The following is a 21,635-nucleotide window of genomic DNA, read 5'->3' on the forward strand; positions in this document are numbered from 1 at the left end:
AGGCCATCACAACGTCTCTGTCTGGTCCCTGTCTGGTCCTGTCAACATGGCTGTTCCAGCTACCTGCTTCACTCCTCCCTCCCTGTCAACATGGCTGTTCCAGCTACCTGCTTCACTCCTCCCTCCCTGTCAACATGGCTGTTCCAGCTACCTGCTTCACTCCTCCCTCCCTGTCAACATGGCTGTTCCAGCTACCTGCTTCAATCCTCCCTCCCTGTCAACATGGCTGTTCCAGCTACCTGCTTCACCCCTCCCTCCCTGTCAACATGGCTGTTTCAGCTACCTGCTTCACCCCCTCCCTCCCTGTCAACATGGCTGTTTCAGCTACCTGCTTCACCCCCTCCCTCCCTGTCAACATGGCTGTTCCAGCTACCTGCTTCACCCCCCCTGCCCTAGTTCCTGCCCGTTGACAAAATTCTTTCTGACACTAGCGCTCGACATATTCCGAAGAAAACACATGGGGGAACTTGAACTTCATCTTCGGGTTCTAGAACCCGAGGGAGTGCCTTTGAACAGTAGTCTCGGTTCATTCCGAACACGCAAAGAAATTATTTTGAATACGAGGCCGTGGTCTTTATTGACAAGAATGTGGTCACTCCTTTGAATGTGGAATGTAGGAAAGAAAGCCAGCCTCTTAATGTCTTTGGTAGCTGATGTTTAGAGCACTCTATGGCCCTTGTAGTTGATCAAAACTTACTGGTTTGTTAAGTGGTATCCAAAGTTAAAGTGTGTGTCTCAGTAGGTTACTGTACTGGGAGGATCACATGCACAGTAGTGCATTGTAGCAACTAAAGAGAGCTTGAAGGTGTGGCTCCATGGTTTTGTTTCATTTTCAACATCACATCGTTCACTGCCTGCTTAAAGCAACAGTGTTTGCAAACCACCCACCAGACAAGGTGGGATACTATTATAGCCTCAAACACATGACTCGGGTGTTTGTGTTGGACAAGCAGAGAGGTTACCTGATAACATGAGGTCTTTAACCTTTCTAGTGAAAATGATTGACAGCATTAAAAACATGCAGTACATCAGGAGGGCAGGACAGAGCAGGAACCTTGAATCAAAAGAGTTCCAAACAAAACCTTATTTATTTCCTCAAGTGGGTCTTTGGAACCCTAAACGGTTATATGTGAAGGTTTTCCTCATACAATTTGGTCTATTTGAATATAAACTCAACCTACAGAGACCATATTATCAACACAACGATATATTGTCAACAGTCCACCTGTTTGTTGGTGGATCTATTAAGCCGGATGGGATTTTGGGATGTTTTGTGTAGAATTGAACGCATGTGACTTAAACAGAAGGCTCTTGTTAAACGCACGTTGGTATATAAGGGACTTTTAAATCGCCACGGTATGGACAATTATAACAGCATAAACTACTTGACACTCCTTAGAGTAAACGTCACATGGAATGAGATGTGATTTAGGGTCAGAGCGTCATTGATTAATGATTACTGTGCGAGAATGAGATCTGATATGAGATCAGCTACAACCTGCAGAAGAACACAATCACATGGTCACTCGAGAGGTGTCGTCGCGACGCCGGAGAATGGGTGTGTCATCTTCAGACTGCAGTGAATCCTCTTTCCTCCAATCACGGCAGCGCTTTCATGTTTCGGGGGAAAAGGTCGCCGAAGGTCAATGTAGAAGAATCCAGCTGTGGACACCCTAACTTCTAAAGCCTGGAACTGTCTGTTAGGCAAAGCTAGCGTTGAAGCGACGACAGATGATACAATGTCAGCTGACTGTAACGTGCAGCTGTGTAAAGCTGGGCTGACACTCCATATACGTGCTGTCTAGACTCGGGTTCTGCCTTTCAAAGTCCACCATTCATGCTTCTCACGGTTGCTACCTGCTCATTACTGCACAGCGTTTCTTCAGTTTACTTCAGATTTACGTCGTCAAGGTGACACAGCAGAATCTTCCAGAATAGAGTGTCCTTCCTTATCTCTGTAGATGTTTGGCCTATGCAGCTTCACTCATGCCGCTTGAACAGAGCAAGGCTTCTCTTTCATCTCTGATCTGTGACGCTTGGATATCAAAGCTCTGTGTACGATTGCTTTTGGCTGCGGATAACTTCTCCCTGCACTTCTCCTGACGTGGTCAGTAGCACTCTTTCACAACAATTGTACATACTTGAAGACAGAAATAAAGTAATTTTTGCTTTACGTGAAGGTCTGGTCTCATGTCAATGATCATCAAAGGATTTCTGTGAGAGAACACATTCTGCTTCACACAAAAACAAACTTGACTGCCAAACTTTGTGCATCTTTCTGTGTCTATTGTGTGTCTGTGTTTTTGAACTATCGTCTCTATTGGTTTTGGAACTTTGCTGATAGTTTACAGCAATTGATTATGTTAATGAAGCAAGTGTTGGTTTTGTGGAACTGTGTGTGTGTTTGTGTGTGTTTGTGTGAATTTGGAAATGTTGGTACTCCTGTAACAAACTGATCAAATGTGAACATTGCACAATTGAGGGGGGTATATTATGAATATGTTGGTGCGTATGTTTGTGGAGGGTGGGGGTGGCACAAGCAGGTAATCGTAAGGTGGACGAGGTGCTGACCAATAGCTGTCTGGTCATAGGTATAAAAGGAGGTGTGTGGTTTTGGAGTCATCGTCTCTGTGAATATCGTCATGGAGATGGTTGCGCTACGAGTTGCTGTCCTCGGACTGCTTCTGGTTTGTGTTACCACGGCGCCCATCAACCAGGTAGGACCCCCATCAGGACCATCAAGATTTGATGACAGTGACTTGACACAGTTTGTTAGTTCATACGTTCGTGGTGTTTTTTTTTGTGTTAATTTTCATTGCCGTTTCCCTGCCAGCTGATTTAATCAGGTCCTCCAACAATGAGATTTGTTTGTGAAATGTAAAAGGTTTTTTATACCTGTCGAGTTTTATGTTAGGTTTGAGTTTGTCCTGGCTGTGCAATAGTGATCATTATTATTCTGCCAGTGGGGATTCATTGATCTACTGAGACTGTCCTGGTCAATGACCTAATGGACCTTGTACTATGTCCCATCTTCTGCGGGCGGGTGTGTGTGGGTGTGTGTGGGTGTGTGTGGGGAGAGTGAGGAAAGGGGGTAAATCCGGGAACTCTGATAAGATATCAAATCATGTTGTTTTCCTGCAAAGCCGAAAGGGGGTAAATGAGGTTTCAGAACGACTTCTGTATGTGTCTGTGGTGATGCAAGTGTGCTCAAATATTGTAATCCCAATGGGTCGTTCTCTTGACCAGAATTGGCCTACAATGTTGCAACGAAGCTTACTAATGACACACAGCTAGGTGATGAAGTAGGGTTATGTCTTGATCTTGGCAGGGTTGGAAAATCTACAGCTTCAACATCAACTCCACAGTAAGCAATCGCTATGCTACCACAACCATCACCAGCCGCGTTGCCAATCCGATGGAAGCGTCACAAGAAATAGAATTCCACGTCCAGATTCCTAAGAATGCCATCATCAGTAAATTTAGAATGTGGGTCTGACTCATAAGAATACGTATACTGCATAGATTTAGTTGCTTGCACTAGTCGGTGTAAAACGTGTATCTTGTCTTGTGTCCACTTCTCCCCTCTCCACCCCTCCTCTCCACTCTCCTCCTCTCCCCTCTCCACCCCTCCTCTCCCCTCTCCACCCCTCCTCTTCCCTCTCCACCCCTCCTCTCCCCTCTCCACCCCTCCTCTCCACTCTCCACCCCTCCTCTTCCCTCTCCTCCTCTTCCCTCTCCACCCCTCCTCTCCCCTCTCCGCCCCTCCTCTCCCCTCTCCACCCCTCCTCTCCCCTCTCCACCCCTCCTCCTTCCTCTCCACCCCTCCTCTCCCCTCTCCACCCCTTCTCTCCCCTCTACACCCCCACACTCTCCACCCCTCCTCTCCCTCCCCTTCACACCCACCCATTCCTCTCCCCTTCCCAGGGTGATAGAGAAGAAGACCTACGACGGGGTGGTAAAACAGAAGGAGGAGGCTGAGCAGCAGTACTCGGAGGCAGTGGCTCGAGGCCAAAGCGCTGGCATAGTCAGGTTAGATAAACACGTTTGGGAGTGCGTTGTAGTGAGACCAAAAGTACCTCTATCAGAAGAACCACCACCCACATGTTACCCTTAGAAACATGTCCTCAGTAACTCCAATAGGAATCAGTCCCGAGTTCCGTCTTCTTGACCTCGTGTCGTGTGCCTCAGCTCTGTGGGGAGAACCTTGGAGAACTTCAAGACCTCCGTGACGGTGGCCGCCGGGAGCAAGGTGACCTTTGAACTCACCTACGAGGAGCTGCTCAAGAGACGTCTGGGCAAGTACGAGCTGCTCATCCACGCCAGGCCCATGCAGCCTGTCGACGACTTCAAGGTGAGGCCAGGATGAGACACATGGGTCATGGGTGTTTTAGTATACTGTCAGAGATTTGTCCCTCTCAAGTGAATCACACAAGTGCCCTAGAGCACTTTCAAATCATTTAACTGGTGGTGAAGTCTAAGCATTTATCCAGCACTTCTAGGATGGTTAATATGGGATCAGGCCACTTCTTGTCCATATTGTTTAAGACAGCCAACACAGACACTGCATTTAGACTAAATGGTCCTAAATATCATGTCGTCTAATGCTTCAGATAGCCTCTATATTAGTAAAGTACTGTAATATGACTTGAGAGGTGAGACTACTAAAGCAGTACAGTACCTGATAGTCAAGGCTTCAAGCTCCTTCATATTTGATCCCAATCCTAGATTGACGTGTACATAAATGAGAAAGCAGGCATCAGTCTCCTGTCGACATCCGGAGGATTTAACAAAACCCTGGCCGATGCCATCACCAAGACACAGACCGGCAACCAGGTACAGTCCTCCAACACAATCCACCTGTAACTTCCGAGCTCCGACCACATCTCTCGGTCTCAGTTGCAACGTTTACGACGAATGCTTACACAAAACAACAGATCAGTCAGTTTTATGCACCTCATGCGCAAGTCGCATTAATTACTTATATTTGATATTGTAGAAAGGACAATATCAGCCACAATGTGCTATTTGTCTAGCGGCTTGTTTCTCTCCGTAGGCGTGGATCAAGTTCTACCCCACGGTGGAGCAGCAGACGGCCTGCGTCGACTGCGGCGAGACGGGCTTGAACGGTGACCTGGTGGTCGTCTACGACGTGAACAGGGCCGACTCAATAGGAGACATCGTGGTACGGACCTGAAGATTGTTCACAGCAGAGCGATGAAGCCAATTATTTGCTTTTTCTTTGTTTACCCAGTCTTGAACAAAAAAGGATGTCCTTTACAAATACCTGCATTACATGAAGCTCTTTAGTCAGTATTGTCATCGAGCTACAGTTTACCTGAATAGACTGTCTTTGGTTTCATTGCCTTGACCAGTACTAACACTCTCACTGTCTATCAAACATCCCTCCAGGAGTCAGGTGGATATTTTGTCCATCACTTTGCCCCAGAGAACCTTCCCCGCATCCCAAAAAACGTGGTGTTCATTATTGATCGGAGTGGCTCAATGCATGGCAGGAAAATGCAACAGGTACCTTGTCTGTGAGGGAGGGAGGGAGGGTTTAGATCATAACCTACAGTACTGTAGATCACTGAAGTATCACACATGTTTCTTTGCAATTGCCTATAGACTCGTGAAGCGATGGTGAAGATCTTGGGGGATCTGGTGGAGGACGATTACTTTGGTCTGATCACCTTTGACAGCCGCGTGTCAACCTGGAGGAAGGAGCTAGTCCCAGCCAGCCAGGATAATCTGAGTGCTGCTAAGCAGTTTGCAGGAGCCATCCAGGATGGAGGAGGTGAGCAAACCACCAACTTCTCTTCAGTACCTCACTTCTGTGCTCGTCCTATAGAGGGAAACCCCATAGATCCACCAGTGATGGTGTGTGACATTATTACTGTCTCTCCTCTCAGCTACGGACATCAATGCTGCTGTGTTGAAAGGGGCGGAGCTACTGAACGGACAGACACGTGGAGGCTCCGCCTCTCTCCTCATACTGCTCACTGACGGAGACCCCACATCAGGTGGACACACACACACACACACACACACAAAGAACTTTCTAAAAGTTCACAGTACATAGTTCAGCGTTATGACTCTTTCAGGTGTATGAGAACATCGTTCCATTTATGTTTCAATGTGTTCCATTCCTTCCATTCTCAAAATAGGTGAGGTGAACCGGGAAAAGATTCAGGCCAATGTAAGGGGGGCCATCAGCAACACATTTCCGCTCTACTGCTTGGGATTTGGATTCGATGTCGACCTTACGTTCCTGTCCAGCATGTCTTTAGAGAACAATGGTGTCGCACGGCGAATCTACCAGGAGTCGGACGCAGCGTTGCAGCTGCAGGTGATGCCCGCTGTGACAGGAAAAAACATCTTAATTTGCGCTTACGTTACACACTACATATAGTTTTCTCTCAAGAGTTCCTATTCCGACTACCATACAACCAACCATTGAGATTTTCCATGTACTTTGTGTATTTAATCTATATATATATTTGTGTCTTAATTTATGCCCCAAAATACCATACCTTAGCCATTTTTGAAAGACCAAACTAGTAATGCCCTCTGTGTCATCGACAGGGGTTCTATGAGGAAGTGGCCACGCCCCTGTTGACAGATGTACAGATGATCTATTTAGGAGGAGCTAATCTGACCCAGACTAACTTCAGCCAGTACTACAAGGGCTCAGAGATTGTGGTGGCTGGTCAGGTGACCAGCAACGAAATAGACCTTTCCCCCCAGGTGATCGCCATATCGGTGAGTATGCTTCCATACTAACCTGTTTCAGGTTTGAAGGGCCCAAATCCGTCATTTGTGAATTGGGCTTTTTTCTTGATTCCATTTTTTCTCATGAATAGATATTTTCGGATGTAACCCATCGTCGATCATTCTGAAGGGAGTGTGTTTGTTTTACAGAAAAGCCGCAAGATGGTGTTTGTGGACGAAAAGCCATCTTCCCCTTCCAAGGAGCCAATAACAGAGAGCCGTCTCAACAGACTGTGGGCCTACCTGACAGTCAAGCAGCTACTGGATGCAGAGTGAGTGTAGCCACAATGTGCCTGTGCTTTTGGGAGCCCATAATGACAAAGTGAAAAATGTTTGTTTCATATTTTTTATAGATTTGTCTCCCCCCCCCCCAAAAAAAGAAAAATTGTGTGAAAAAAATGTATTTAATCCATTTTGGAAACACGACAAATATCGCTAATTAAAAAAATGTGGACAACGTAGTTAAGGCGGCAGGCGTGTGTTGCTAAGGCGGCCAGCTTAACAGAAAAGTGCTGCGGTAAACCCTGCTTTCCGTATGCACTATATGATATTTGAATTCATGTGTACGTCCACCGTATATGATATTTGAATGCGTGTGTACGTCCACCGTATATGATATTTGAATGCGTGTGTACGTCCACCGTATATGATATTTGAATGCGTGTGTACGTGTGCCTTAATGTCCTCCGTCTCCACATGGTTGCTAGGCTGCAGTACTCCGGACCTGCGAAGGCGCAGGCGAAGAAGGCGGCTGTGGATCTGGCTCTCCAGTACGGCTTTGTGACTCCCCACACCTCCATGGTGGTCACCAAGCCTGAGGGGGAGCACACCCAGGTGGCCCACAAACCTCAGGAGGGGGAGAATCCAGGAACACACCACAGACCAGACCAACTGTCCTCACGCTCTTTTTTACACACTGATGTTGATGGTGAGCTTAAACATACGCTGTGAGTGTCTGTATACATATTCACATTTAGTCATTTAGCAGACGCTCTTATCCAGAGCGACTGACAGTAAGTACAGGGACATTCCCCCCGAGGCAAGTAGGGTGAAGAGCCTTGCCCAAGGACACGTCAATTGGCGTGGCCAGGAATCGAACTGGCGACCTTCAGATTACTAGCCCGATTCCCTAACCTCTCACCCACCTGACTCATACACACATATATATAAATGCATACAGGACATGTATGCAGGAAACGTGTGTATTTTATATTGTGAATTAAGCACATGTTATGTAAATAAATATTAACTGTATGGATTGTCTGTCTTTTTAAACAGATCAACATTCATTCCCCATGAAACTCCAAATACAAGGTAATGGTAATTTAGTATTCTACTGTCTACTATAAATAACTGTGATATAACATGTGGTATAACATCTTCCTACCTCGTGATGTCATGCTTACATTTTACAACCTATATTTATAGGAGCAGGAAGAGCAGGAGGAGGAGCAGGAAGAGGATACGGAGCAGCAGGAGGAGGATATGGAGGAGGACTTAGAGGATTTGGAGGAGGACATAGAGGATTGGGAGGAGGACAGGCAATACGAGGAGTCCTAAGACCATTGCCCCAATTACCTCCTCACAGCTACGATCAAGGTGACCATCGATTTTAGTCTCAGATTTGGTGACACACTCGACAGCACAGCCTCAATACTCAAATTTAGTTACTTTGTACACACTATTCGGGAAGAATATTCAGTATCAGTATTCAATTTCAGTATTCACTTCTCATTGAATTGAATGTACTGTGAACTTGAAACACTCTTTATTGTGTTTTGTAGCCCCTGAATATGATTATGTTCACATTTCCGCTACTCACACCACAAGAACACAGACTACAACTCCAAAAGGTACTGTTGACAGTGACAATGTAAGATGCCATGAATGTTTATAATCTCTTGATATTTCTGGTTGCCCTTTTCACCTGCTTAGTGCCGCCAGGTGTCAAACTTGAATCCCATCCCTACCGTACTGTATCTTATAGGTTATGGACTCTTTCATTCTCTCCCTTTCGTCCCACCCTCAATAATTCTCTCTCACTCTCTCTCTCTCTCTCACAGTGAGCTATCTTAGGGTATTGTTGCCAGCTGTGAGTTCAGCCTTCCCCCTGTGTTTTGATGTACCAATACCAAAGCCAGTTAAAGTTCTGCAGGATCCCGGGAACGGTAAACTGTCATTCATTTAATCGTTCAACCCAACCATTCATCCATCTTTCAGTTAGTAATAGGTTGCATGTGGTGCTCGTGAAAGTGAACTGAATCTCTTTCTTTTCTTTCCCCCCTCACCCCAGAGCTGGTCATTCATGGATGGTTTGTCAATACTGCTTTTGAAAAGATTCTAATCCGTCACCACAGCACGGTTGAGTTGGTGCTGGACTCCACACAGGCTCCGCCCAGACTCTTCTACAGACATGGGCAGAACACCACAACTTATCCCTGGGCTGCTGGCTCCACCTTTGTTGCAAAGAGGTGCTTTTCCTGAACCGATTCAAACAACATGCTTTTTAAGAACAATAATATGAAATCATAGACAGTGTGAAAAGATGACATAAGTGCATTAGATTATTGCCATGACCTTTGTATTGTGTGTAGTGTTCAGAACTATGTCATCTAGCTTTTGATTCTGATGGAGGTGAGATGTGTGTTCATAGGCTGACAGCATTAATGACAGAAAAGGAACTGGACATAAAAGTTGGTGACACACGAATAGTCATTCTCCTAAACGAGAAACATGGATTCAGCTTCTTGTGGCCTGTTTTGACGGAACGTCCATCAGGCGACATTTCTGGATTAATAGGTGACGGATTAAAATGCAGCAGTCAAAACTGTGAAATGTAACCAAACGTATTATCTTAATGACCGTGCCTCACTGATGGTTTGCACTTACTCTAAGCGATAGTGTTTGTATTGCACTTGTAGATTAGAGGTCCGACTAGCCACAGTTACTAACTTTGTATATTACAGCTGGAAAACCTGTGGACTTTGAAATCAACGGATTGATTCCTTTGACACTGAAGATTAACAGCCAGGAAGTGACGGCTTCCAGGTGTGTGTGTGTGTGTCTGAAAAACCCAAAGTGTGATAGATCATCTATCCCTTCAGTACTACCTGTTTGGATCGTTGACTAGTCCTTTTTTCAGTGTCTAAGAATGATGTGTGTGTTTCTATTGCAGGTCTATGGCTACAGATCACAGTCAGCCTTCCTCTCCTGAAGTTCCCTGCCTGCACATTTCTCTTCTGTCTGCCCAGCAGATTGGAGCAGTCAGCGACTTATCCGTGTCATAACTGTAGTGGGCAGCAGTGCATACTGTGACTGAGTGCAGCTCATCTTGGTAATGAAATGGCCATGTCTAGAATTAAGATAAAAGTCAAGTTCTTTTGGGGAGGGGGGGGGGGGATATTGTTGCCTGTTTTAAGACTAGACCAAGCAGCAGGATTCTTTATTTTTATTAATACAAACAAGTTGATTTTGGCAACAACTAGTCTTTGTGAGTTTTTCAATTCAATTAAATGTATTTACCTTTCTCTCTTTTACCCCCTGATTCACACAGTTAAGGTAAGGTCAGTGCTATGTCAACTGGGTGTGTTTGTCAGGTATTTGTAACCCAGAAACACTTTAACCCAGCAACACTGTAACCCAGCAACACTGTAACCCAGCAACACTGCTTTGGCACAGGCTTCATTGATTTGTTGGACCCAAAATGCTCCTTGCAGTGTATTCATACTTAGACTTCAGGGTTGGATATGTGCTGTATAAGACAGTATGCGTTACTCCTAGTACACTGATAAGTCTTGATTAAGGTGAAAAAATGTGCTGTGTCCAAACTTGGTAAAATAAAAAAAGGGTCCTTAATAATCAACTTCCTTCCGAATAAACGTCTTAAAATGCAGACAATATGATCTACTTGTCACGTGTTAGCAACACAACTATGTGATCAATCAAGTTTGACAACTGTAGTGAACTATTGTTCACAAGCAAGCAGCCTGATTCCTCGAGTGACTGGAGCCCAAACTGGTTCTACAGGACTAAAAGCAACTATGCTGCTGAAGTGAAAAGCGGAATCGTACACAATCATTGTTTGGTTTGGTTGTTATCTTCAGCACATGGAATCTCACTAATATACACAGGTCTGAGTATATACACACAGCCTTGTCTTTAAATACCCCCAGCTACAGAATATGGACTCTGGTCACCCGTCTTCAGTTTCACATTTAATTTAGTAGAAGTGAGCAGACTATGTCAGTATTGTGTCGTGTGCCTTATTAAATATATTTTTGATTAGAGTTTGAATATGTGAAACATACACTGATTAAAGCTACCAGCTGACCCTGACCTTGTTCCTGTTGGTAAATAACTGGATCAGTGTGTGCAATGTGTGTGTGTGTGTGTGCGCGCGTGTGTGTGTGTGTGTGTGTGTGTGTGTGTAAGAGAGAGTCTGTGGGGTGGGGTTTAGTGAGTCACCTGCTTGTAGACTTCTACAGCCTGCCTACTTCCCAGGAACATGACACAACCAAACATACTGGATATAGTTCAGTTCCGGTAAAACTTAATGGTGTAGATGTGAGCTTTGTAACCGACGGAAAACGTCCCATGACTGCAGTCATGCTAATTCATTTTGGAGGCTTATGGATCCATTTCTACAATGTAAGTAGGTCAACTTGCACCTATATTTGTGTTAGGAACATGTGAAATATTCCTGTCCTAAACCTTTCGATAGCCTACTGCAAAAGTATTGTAAAGGGATATTTGCTACAAATTAAGGACTTTTCCCCCGTCAACAGATCCGATTCCAATCCGTTTCCGCGAGAAGCAGAGTATAAAAGTAATTCTCCTTCAACAAATGGTCGGGGGACTTTTGAAATGAAATCGACGGTGTCTTGGTTGTTATACTCCATCCTATTGGCAGGGTTTTCAACCCTCGCGCTGGACATGATCTCAGGACCTCAATGCGGACAAGTCACATGTTCATCGGTAGGCTAAGGCTGCAGATTCTTTAGTTGAAACATCCAATATTTAATTTCATTTTCTTTATCAAGTCCTGGTCGAAAATTAAATGAAGACCACTTTATTATTATGCATAATACATGTCAGTTGTTGATGCTTTCATTTGACTTATTGCTACAGAGGTAGTGATGACAGCGCCGATTGTACTGTAGCGATGTGGCTAACTAACTGAACCTTGACCGCTCCCTTGGGTTGCTACAGTACTTTTAACCTGTACTTTGTTATTATCAGGGTGTTACCTGCGAGATTGAAGGTGAGTTCTCCATTTTTTATGTTAATAACATCTCTTTCCAGTCCACCTCGGTTTCAACCCCCCCCCCCCCCCCCCCCACACACACACACACACACAAAGTCACATTCCACAGTCACATTCCATATTATACACTTGACTATTGTGTTTCGTATTTCCATTCTTTATCTTTCTCTTCCACGCGCGCACACAGGCATTATTTTCTGATCTCTCCTGTTTGTGTCAGATATTCTCAGTCTCTCGGACAAGTCTAGTTCTGAAGTCAGCGACCTTGAGGTCGTTGCCAAGCTCTGCTGCCCAACGAAACCACCAAGTAAGAATACATGCGTACCCTGCATGCTCATCAACATCCAGCTTAACAGCAGTGACGATGAGGAAAGTGGATACGAAGAAAGCTTTGGTGTTCGGGATGATAATGAAGATGATGACGGTAATGAATCCAAGATCCGAGTATCAACACGTATCATCATTGAAAACGTTCGCAGAACCCGCGCTGTCATAAAAATACTTCGTTCATCCTCACATCTCGTATTTTGCAGCGAACGTGGTGGTGTGCTTTAACCGTCCAAACGCCATATTACCGTGTAAAAAAATCAACTTCAAAGTAACACCAAGGACTGCACCGAAGGTATGGATGATACATTTACCACCAATAATTGCCTGTGTGCGTATACTTTGGCGTGTGTTATTCGACTTCTTCATCATCTAGCAGGATCAGCTGTCACTGGTTCTGTGCGAACCGAAGATGGTTCATTTCGGCAGTAAAGTGAGCGTGACGGCGGGCTCCAAGCTCAGCACGGTGGAAGTACCTTCCGTCGACAAAGGTACTGAGCAGTTTTACTGTAAAAACTTTATTTCCCAGACCGTTTCGGGCTCTATCTGCTTACTGTATAATGAGAACAGAGTGATTGTGAAACAATGACTAACAAACATCTCTGCCCCACTAGTGTGTTCCACAGAACTTCAGGAAAGTGTAGAGGCTTGTAATGGTGAGTAAAGTTCCTTAGCTCTGCTCTCTGTTAGTTTTAATTATATTCTGTAATTGCAATGTAGCCTACAAAGCTTTTCTATTTGAGTAGGCTACATAATATCACCAACAAAAAAAATTATGCTATCACCAAAAAAAAAATTATGCTAAGGCTATTTATGTTGCTTTGGTACTGCTCATTATTGGTGACGAGAGTCTTGGTTTGTGTCTGCTGGTTGTAGCCTAGCTAAATTTGTTCTAACCTTTTCTGTCATGTCAAAACGGCTTGTATGTTTGTCAGCCCCCAACTTTATCGCTAAAATAGACCAGATGAGGGACGTTGTCAATCTGAGAGTTAAAGGCAAAAATAGGAGTGCCTTCCCACTAATGACTTGCCTACAGCATGAGCTAAGCGGAAACTGCAAGGTTAGTGTGGTGCAATGGTGTCTGTCAATATGGTTATTTCTGAAATGTATAGCTGAAAGGTGTTTTTGTCCTGGCTTGTCTTTAACAGCTTTTTGTTGTGTGTGTGTGTGTGTGTAGGAGTGGAAAGAGGAGACCATTCCACTGCACTCTGTCATTCCTTGTATGTGTATTCAGGTACTACTATTCATAGTATTTCACCATATTTTAACACATCAACACAAGGGCAGTGTCCATTTGAGTTCAGCCAATCGTCAGCTAGTTTAATCAATTTTTAAAAAATATTTCAGACTGTTACTGGTTGCTGGTTATTGTAGATAAACAGACAATGTGCTTTCTGTTGTACTTTTCCCCTTTTCACCATTTGCTGTAAAAACCTTGCCACAACTATAATAAGATGGCTATACAACTTGTTAGTCATGTGGTTGGTTTGCTAGCTAAAGTTGGCGGGTGAAAGCCAGACGACTGTAAATCTAGGACACTAACGCTGGGGTGATTGATATAAAGATAAGCTTTTACTTAGTGGCCTCCTCTTAGGACAGAAACCCAATCCTTAATTCTTTGAGTGTGTGTGTGTGTGTGCGTGGATGCGTGTGTGTGTGCGTGTGTGTGTGCGTGTGTGTGTGCGTGTGTGTGTGCGTGTGTGTGTGTGCACGCAGATGTGGTGGGAGAAAAAAGATCAAAGATCACACCGACATAGACAATGTCCCTTCAGGAACAACTCAGGTAAGAGATCTCTTCTTTCTGTTTATTTGTTTTTTAACCACTGTTAGTCCATAACTAGTCATCAAATCAAACTTGAGAGTTGATTTGTAATACCTTCACTTTCACTTTGCTGCAGTATTGTAGGCTACAAAAAAAATAAAAAATAAAAACTTAAACTTTGATGTGATTTTGTTTGTTCAAGAACGCTTTCAACGTAACGTGTGGGACAACGTGTCTGTGTCAGTGGGCCGAGGCGAGATGAACAGTGGCGCTAGCATGCTGTCCTGGAACGTGTCAGCGCCCTGCAAGCTGGAGGCGCAGGTGTGGCTGTGTCAGAGGGGCGCAGGAGCAGGCGGATGCAGGGAGCAGAACAACTCCAGGCAGAATCTGGTCGGCGGCCGGTGGATGGAAAACCGCACAGGATTCTGGGTAACCAGACAGTTTTTGATTGGACTGTGCTTTCGTAGTTCGATCAGTCCTCTGTTTCATTGACTGATTTGTTCCTTGGTGGGATACTGTATGCTAATTAGCCAAAGTGTGATTTGATGGTGTAATGTCTCTTTTTCATCACAGCAGGTGCAGGGAGCGTTTGAAGACGTGGAGCCTAGTGCGGACTTGTGTATGATGGTACAGTGATACTTTTGGTTCTGTCTGTGACAGTGGCCCACTTTAAAATATTATTTGAAATAATCAAATAGGAGAGCTTTTGTTGGAGTCTTGTAGGAGTGTTATGTGGGTGATGATGTTTTGGTTTGGAGAAGACCTTACTACGTGTTTGCAAAGCAAGTTCAATCAGTGAATTGAAAATAATCTAAATGTAGTATAGATATGGAAATGTTTGTGTGTGTTTTTATACAGGTAAAAATACAAGGAATGGACCAAAATATTCCCCCTTTTGTCTTAATGGAGATAGTAAGTATTTTAATTGTAAAGACATTGTTTAATTTAAAGTTTATCACCCCCCTTAAGGTAAAAGTAATAAAAGCTAAAACAGAAACATAATATGACCTAATTGCTGTGCTGGAATTCAACTGTATTCTGACACAAAAGTACTTAAGTTTCAACTATATTTTGCTTTCCATTTACTGAAAATAGGTTCCCTTTATACACAGATGTTTGCCATCGACACTGAGCTTGTAATATATATAACGACTGACCCTGATAAAGAAACATGGACAAAAAGAAGGGGTTATTTTGTGTAGTCCCGACAACCTTGCAGTCAGGACTCAAACAATCAGTCACGTGCTAGATACATTGTCTCTCCTTTTCAGCCACTAGGTGGCGGATGAGTCTATTGGTTCTGGTTACTGTGCTGCTAATCGGCGTAGCTGTTCTCGGAGTGTGTTTCCTACACAGCACAGTGAAACGTGAGTATGATCTGAAAGATCTCTCCCATTCAGGAGACATGCAAACTCCAACTGTCCAACTGGCGTCTGTGTTTCCTCTTTTTCGCCCCAATCAATGGCTCTCATTCATGCTGTATGTGACGTACTGAGGAGCTTTTGTCTTGCGACTTATTTACAACATTGGGGAATTTGAGGACACACAACAGCACGCACTGTACATGAGTTTCACACACGCTTGCGCACGCAGCAAACTGCAAAGATCAGAACTGACTCAGAAACAAGGATGTCCTTGTTTCGAGTTGGTCAATTTTTAACCTGAAATCCTTGTCTGACAGGATGGGCTTGGAAGGGGCTGCATAAGGAATGGAGTGAGTGAACTGCATGATTATAAAACATGTTAATCTTCTAGTTGCTGAATAGAACTTGGCAATCATGACAACATAAAGCCATTTCACTTTAACGATGCCATCATGTGGACACAGTGTGTGTGTGTGTGTGTGTGTGTTGGTGTCACCGCTACCTGCACATGTGTAGGTGCTCATCTTGCATGGCTGATCTAATATTGTGACACACTGTACGTCTATAGAATTGGCTGGAGTGCCTGTGACCCCCATGTCTCCCGTCTAACTAGGCGCTGGTAGGAAGGGACACGTGGTGCTGCTGAGCCCCCCGGATGCAGAGGGGCCCGTGTCCGAGCAGGTGTGTGAGCTGGGCTCGCTCCTTGTCGCCCAGGGCTTTAGGGTATCTGTGGATCTGTGGAGCCGAGCCCAGCTGGGGTCTCTCGGGCCCCTGCCCTGGCTGCACTCCCAGCTGCACCTCCTGGACACCCAGGGGGGCCGGGTCCTGGTGGTCTTGACCCGCTCTGCCTGGGAGAAGGCCCAGCAGTGGGGTCTGGACCCTCTACGACAGGGACTCCTCACCCAGGGAGAGGACCCTCCGGCTGAGGGAAGGGGAGAGATGGACAGGGGCCACCCCGGTGTCCAGGGCTCGTCCCCATACAAGGACGTCTTCTCTGCCTGCTTGAGCTGCATCCAGGCGGACTACCAGCGGGGTGGTGCAGGAGAGCGTTTCATCTTGGTGACCTTTGAATCGCACCCTGTGCGGTCCTCCACAGGGAGCCAGTGGGGTCTCCCAGAGCTGTTTCAGGGGCTGCCCTGGTTCCACCTGCCCTCCCAGAGACAGGGGCTGCTGTCGGCCCTCTCTGGGGGCAGGCGAGGGGTGACCTGGAGGTGGACTGAGGGGCTGAAGGGAGGACTGTCTTCTGTCTGGCCTACAGGGCTTTAGGAGCCAAAGAGCCGGGTAGCCATGTCAGTGGGTTTTTCTGATGTGGGGGAAAAGCTGTTTCTGTTGAGGTTCAGCAAACACCCTGAACTCATCCTGCCTTTCTTCACTGATTATGTCACACTATGTATAAACATAAATTCCATTCTTTATATTTTGCAGTTTCTTGTGCTACCAAGTTTTCTGCAAGTTTTCATTTGATTTGAAGTGAGACTATTTTTATACACTCTGACGTCAAAGGTTGAACCTTCAGGGGGGAAAAGCACTTCATTTGAGGTCTCTAAGAAAACCTTTTAAAGCTGTTTCCATTTGATGTTACAAAATTGAACCTTAAAGAGCTGAAAATAGTTAAGAACTGTAGGATTCTACAATGTGTAGATACTTCTTCAAACAATTGTTATGTTGTTTTAGTAGCACACTTGTTCTTTGGGGGTGAATAACTTTCATGGTCTGTTTATATTGTATATAGATTTTTTTGCATTTGACACGATATCAGTGTGAAACAAAGATACCATGTCCCTCTCTTGTAAGGCTAAAAATAAAAAATATTGTCCACGTGTTGTCTTGGGTTCCTATTGGCCGTCTTTTGGCTTGGTCGCGCACGGTCCCCCTGTTTTTCAATTGGTGCAGCTCAGTGTCATTGCAGACCCAACGAACGGGTCGCTTGTTGGAGATCACATGTTGCGCCTGTCTGGAAGTGTCTGCTAAAGAATGATGACCGAAGGTGGAACTCCGCATAACCGGCGCGCTTGGAGACTCATATTAACTAGACGTACTTTAACTGAGCTGCAAGAAAGCCAACAGGCGCTCAAAAGTGCTGCAAACTTCTGTCATGTCTTAGCAAGGTGCAGAAAATCAAATCACGGAATTAGTTTGAAACGACGTTAGCTTACTGAAAGGTAATTATCATACATTCAAATTGTGTGCAACTGGGATTCATTATAGTTTGTTGTTCGCTGGCATAAAACCAGTTTTTACAATGCTACAACTTTGAAAACCATGCTACTAATGAAGCATAACACCATTGACAACTTAGATTTTAAACCATTTAAATAGGCAACACGTTTACGATAATTGACCTAATAGCCCACATTTGAAATTATCTAGGCTATCTATAAAGCTGAATATTCAAGATGCAAAAAGCTTCTTACAACAATTATAAGTAAAAAAAAAAAAAAAACTTTCAAAACCCAATCATTATACCATAGGACACAATAACTGAAAATTATTCCACTTTATGTCAGTCAGGTCCTTCACTGGTTGTATGCCCCTCAAGAACCGTTAGTGCAATAGTACTAGAGTGGCAGGGCGAGCGAGCGAGGGCGAGAGAAGAGCGTGAGATGTCGGATTGCTGGCGCCTCCTGCTGGCATTAGGGCTGTACTCGGTGTTGGCTCAGCTGGGTCAGGTGCAGGGCTGTCCGGACACCTGTAAGACATGCTCAGGACCAGGACACGATCTATGTTTGGAATGCACTGCAGGATGGACTATCCACGATAACACCTGTGTAGGTGAGCGAGGTGTATGTGTATTCGTCTGTGTGCAGGGAAACAGTCATTTGAAGAAAGAAAAAGGAGATCAAAATGAATACATGTCCATGCAGCGATACAATATTATAGTGCGTACTTCTCTGTAGTGTGTGTATCTTCTTCCTCTCTTGTTTCAGACGTTGATGAATGTGGTACAGAGCTGGAACAGTGTCCCCCCAACACCTACTGCCTCAACACCCAGGGTGCTTATGAGTGTCGAGGTCAGTGCTGCTTTGTGCAGGATAACTCCTTCCATAATCACCTCTCGGTACATATGTGACATCATCACTCAGAACCAAAACCTTCAATAGCTTTGTATTTACTTATCTAAGGACTGGCGTGTTATGTACGGGGAACTCACTGTCAAAGATGCCCCTCCCCCACCCCCAATTGCCCCTTCCCCCAGGTTGTGACCCTGCGTGTGTGGGCTGTATGGGCGGAGGGTCTGCCCGCTGCAGAAGCTGTGCCTCTGGATACAGACTTACAGGAGCTAAGTGTCTAGGTAGGTGTGCGTGAGACAAGGTTGGTGAGAGAGAGGCAGATTCCATTAAAGAGCGAGTGTGTGTGTGTTTATTAGAGTCTGCATTTCTGTCAGACATAGATGAGTGCGCTGAGAGGGTGCTGGCTTGCCCAGGACTGGATGAGATCTGCACCAACACAGAGGGTTCCTTCAGCTGTGACTGTGCTGAGGGGCTCACCCGAAAAAACAATGTCTGCGTTCAAAAGCGAAGGCCCAGTAAGTGTTCACACACACACAGTTGCATTGTCATTCCAACGGAGCAGTAAGGGTCCACAAACACACCTGGCCTCATCATTCTCACCGATCTACTCCTTCACCAGGTGACCATGAGAGAAGTTTGTTTGAGGACATCCAGGAGGAGGAAGTGGAGGTTCTACAGCAGATGTTCTTTGGTGTGCTGCTCTGTGCACTGGCCACTCTGGCTGCCAAGGGTGACATGGTGTTCACCTCCATCTTCATGGGGGCCGTGGCGGCCATGGCTGGTTACTGGCTCTCGGACAGGGGAGAACGTGCAATGGGACGTTTTCTGAAAAGGCCCTAAGCTAAAAGGCCATTTTTGTATCTTTGTCGGTGAAATGAAATGCTGGGTGGCCATTTCGACACGATAATCACACTTGTATAGGCAGTCTTAGGTTTTTATCTGGTGTGATTTGTATCAAGGTCGATACAGTTTATTCTGTATGGGTCCAGTTGTGTTCAATATGTTAACCAAATTTATTTTTTGTTGTTATCTTGCATGTCCTGAAATGTGTATGGTTGCATACGGCACCACAGTCTTCACACAGTTTGACATTTTTGATGAAAGGTTCTCAAACTGCACTAAATAAGTTTGACTCAGTTATTTTAAAGACGAAGTAGTGTCACATCTTGAATTACTTTAAAGATCAATAAGGTGAATTAAATATAATTAAATCTCAACATATGGTCAGTTTCATTTTGTATGTTATGGTTTGTCATTTAACATCAACACTGATGTCTTTAGGATGAAGCACTTGTGATTAAGGTTAATGTAGGACTTACTCCAACAAAAAGCTGTACGACAACCGAATGGTATACAAGTCTTCAGACAGAAATTGGAACTATTGTCGTCTAACAGTTTGTTCCAAGTAATTTAATTGGACGAGAAGAATTCCAGGATATTTGGCGATAACATCACCGTGACTGTCACTCCGCTTCATGATTACCATTATCAGGCTGACAACTCACTTGTAGAAATGTTGTAAACGCGATCGTGGGTTATTGCTGAAAATCAGCCGGCTGGGATTCGGTCTTGGAGGCTGCAGGAAGTGCCGAAAATTAGAGCGTCATGTGATGTTCTTAGTTCTGAGCGCCATTTAAAACAATACCAGTCAACCTGCTAGTACCATGGCCTTTGCATACCCAAGATGAGGACCACGGGTATAGAAACCAACCCAGTTTTATGGATGGATTGTGCCAATTTAACGACAACAGGGATACATCTCTTGACATGAAAAATCAATAGCCTACACATTTATACAGTAGCACTAAAACCCAATAATTCTCTCCAGAAAGTCACTTCAGCTTCTGCTTCCTTTGTGAGGGGCAGACAAACGCGAACACTATTGGTCAGACTTGAGTGAGGAGGCTTACCAACTGACTTGTGAATGTACATTACACAAATCCAGTTCAATCAGGAGAGACCTGGGATGAGTGAAAGATGATAATTACAGAATGATAAATGTACTAGTGTTTGGAGCTTAGACTCCGGGGAATTAGATCAACGGGCGCCTGCCCAACATCCGAAGAAAACCCCACGGAGTCCAGACACTGGTGGCGGTGGCGGCAGCCGACGACCAACGAGTCGACGAGCAGACGAGGAACCGGGTGGCGACGAGGAGGTGGAGGATCGCACACTTGATAGCATGGACAAACTACACAGGGACAGACTCGTATTTAAAAGGCACGGGATCATGTGACAGCGTTTAATTGATAGACGGGAGCGCAACTCGAAATGAACCCAAATGAAAGCCCGACATAGGAACAGAGGAAGTAGAGCGCTCTTGGAGGAGTGAAGTGGACATTATCAAGTATGCAGGGATCGGTCTTGCCTGACTGAACTTGCGCTATGCTTCATTTGGCAGAACCGCATGTTAAAAACCACCAACTCAGTGATGTTTCAAACATTTGAATCAAACCAGTTAATGATGTCAAACATTCCATACAGAAATGACAGCAACACATTCCAATCAAGTCAGTTTAAAGTTAAGAATTCTTTATTAAAAAGTGCAGAAGTGACATTACACAACTACTCAAAAAGAATTGTTAAGAGTCACTTGCTACGAGTCCTCAGCAGGTGGAGGGGGGAGGGCACCCCTACTGCCAGAACCAAACCCAGGAATCCTCCTCTGGTCCTCAACACCGGCAGTGGTGAAAGACTTGGGGGTCCCTGTTGGAGCCCGTGTAACATTTGACCGAAGTGAAGCATCGTCCTGGAACATGATGTTGTAGAGTGGTGGGACAATCTGCTTAACCCTCTTTGCCTTGTGTTTGTAGTGGGCGGAGTGAAAACAGGGAGGCCTCTGGGGATGAGTGGGTCTGGGGGACCCTGGCAGCCATGGAAACAAAGGGGACCCGGGGGAACCTGGCGGCCCTGGAAACTGAGGGGACCCGGAGGGGACCGGTCCAGGGAACACAGGGTAGGGAGGCAGCTCAACTGACTCAGAAGATCCAGTAGTTGGGAACGGCTTGGGGGACCCTGGCAGCCCTGGAAACTGAGGGGACCCGGGGGACCCTGGCAGCCCTGGAAACTGAGGGGACCCGGGGGACCCTGGCAGCCCTGGAAACTGAGGGGACCCGGGGGACCCTGGCAGCCCTGGAAAC

At 45.3% G+C, this 21,635-nt stretch overlaps 3 protein-coding genes across 5 annotated transcripts; all 3 read left to right on the forward strand.

Annotated features, from left to right (window-relative positions):
- The first annotated feature begins 2,611 nt into the window (after positions 1 to 2,611).
- Positions 2,612 to 11,103, forward strand: LOC146272397 (inter-alpha-trypsin inhibitor heavy chain H4-like). 2 transcript variants are annotated; one of them, XM_084705798.1, is made up of 22 exons: positions 2,612 to 2,717; positions 3,329 to 3,486; positions 3,925 to 4,029; positions 4,189 to 4,351; positions 4,726 to 4,833; positions 5,054 to 5,182; positions 5,410 to 5,526; positions 5,626 to 5,794; positions 5,910 to 6,020; positions 6,165 to 6,346; positions 6,583 to 6,759; positions 6,919 to 7,040; positions 7,476 to 7,696; positions 8,047 to 8,082; positions 8,197 to 8,367; positions 8,553 to 8,621; positions 8,832 to 8,936; positions 9,062 to 9,239; positions 9,422 to 9,567; positions 9,735 to 9,816; positions 9,944 to 10,102; positions 10,322 to 11,103. In XM_084705798.1, the coding sequence occupies exons 1-21, from the start codon at positions 2,643 to 2,645 to the stop codon at positions 10,053 to 10,055; spliced, it is 2,736 nt and encodes a 911-aa protein (XP_084561924.1). In that variant the 5' UTR covers positions 2,612 to 2,642; the 3' UTR covers positions 10,056 to 10,102; positions 10,322 to 11,103. The 2 variants fall into 2 exon arrangements, with proteins under 2 accessions (XP_084561924.1, XP_084561923.1); XM_084705797.1 differs by having other exon boundaries at positions 9,944 to 11,103.
- Positions 11,104 to 11,192: 89 nt separating this feature from the next.
- LOC146272398 (interleukin-17 receptor C-like) lies at positions 11,193 to 17,304 on the forward strand. Its single transcript, XM_084705803.1, has 16 exons — positions 11,193 to 11,415; positions 11,553 to 11,742; positions 12,007 to 12,028; positions 12,252 to 12,455; positions 12,565 to 12,653; positions 12,735 to 12,849; positions 12,973 to 13,014; positions 13,294 to 13,418; positions 13,536 to 13,592; positions 14,075 to 14,141; positions 14,323 to 14,549; positions 14,694 to 14,747; positions 14,979 to 15,017; positions 15,370 to 15,487; positions 15,802 to 15,834; positions 16,098 to 17,304. Exons 2-16 carry the CDS (start codon positions 11,632 to 11,634, stop codon positions 16,748 to 16,750), a joined length of 1,956 nt encoding a protein of 651 aa, XP_084561929.1. The 5' UTR covers positions 11,193 to 11,415; positions 11,553 to 11,631; the 3' UTR covers positions 16,751 to 17,304.
- A 101-nt stretch (positions 17,305 to 17,405) lies between these two features.
- Positions 17,406 to 19,712, forward strand: creld1a (CRELD disulfide isomerase 1a). 2 transcript variants are annotated; one of them, XM_084705800.1, is made up of 6 exons: positions 17,406 to 17,646; positions 17,992 to 18,256; positions 18,412 to 18,495; positions 18,681 to 18,776; positions 18,870 to 19,010; positions 19,115 to 19,712. In XM_084705800.1, exons 2-6 carry the CDS (start codon positions 18,088 to 18,090, stop codon positions 19,333 to 19,335), a joined length of 711 nt encoding a protein of 236 aa, XP_084561926.1. In that variant the 5' UTR covers positions 17,406 to 17,646; positions 17,992 to 18,087; the 3' UTR covers positions 19,336 to 19,712. The 2 variants fall into 2 exon arrangements, with proteins under 2 accessions (XP_084561926.1, XP_084561927.1); XM_084705801.1 differs by having other exon boundaries at positions 17,996 to 18,256.
- Positions 19,713 to 21,635: the final 1,923 nt, after the last annotated feature.

This window comes from Hypomesus nipponensis, chromosome 9 (genome assembly GCF_054491055.1).
Source record: "Hypomesus nipponensis isolate SF chromosome 9, ASM5449105v1, whole genome shotgun sequence".
Taxonomy (NCBI): Eukaryota; Metazoa; Chordata; class Actinopteri; order Osmeriformes; family Osmeridae; genus Hypomesus; species Hypomesus nipponensis.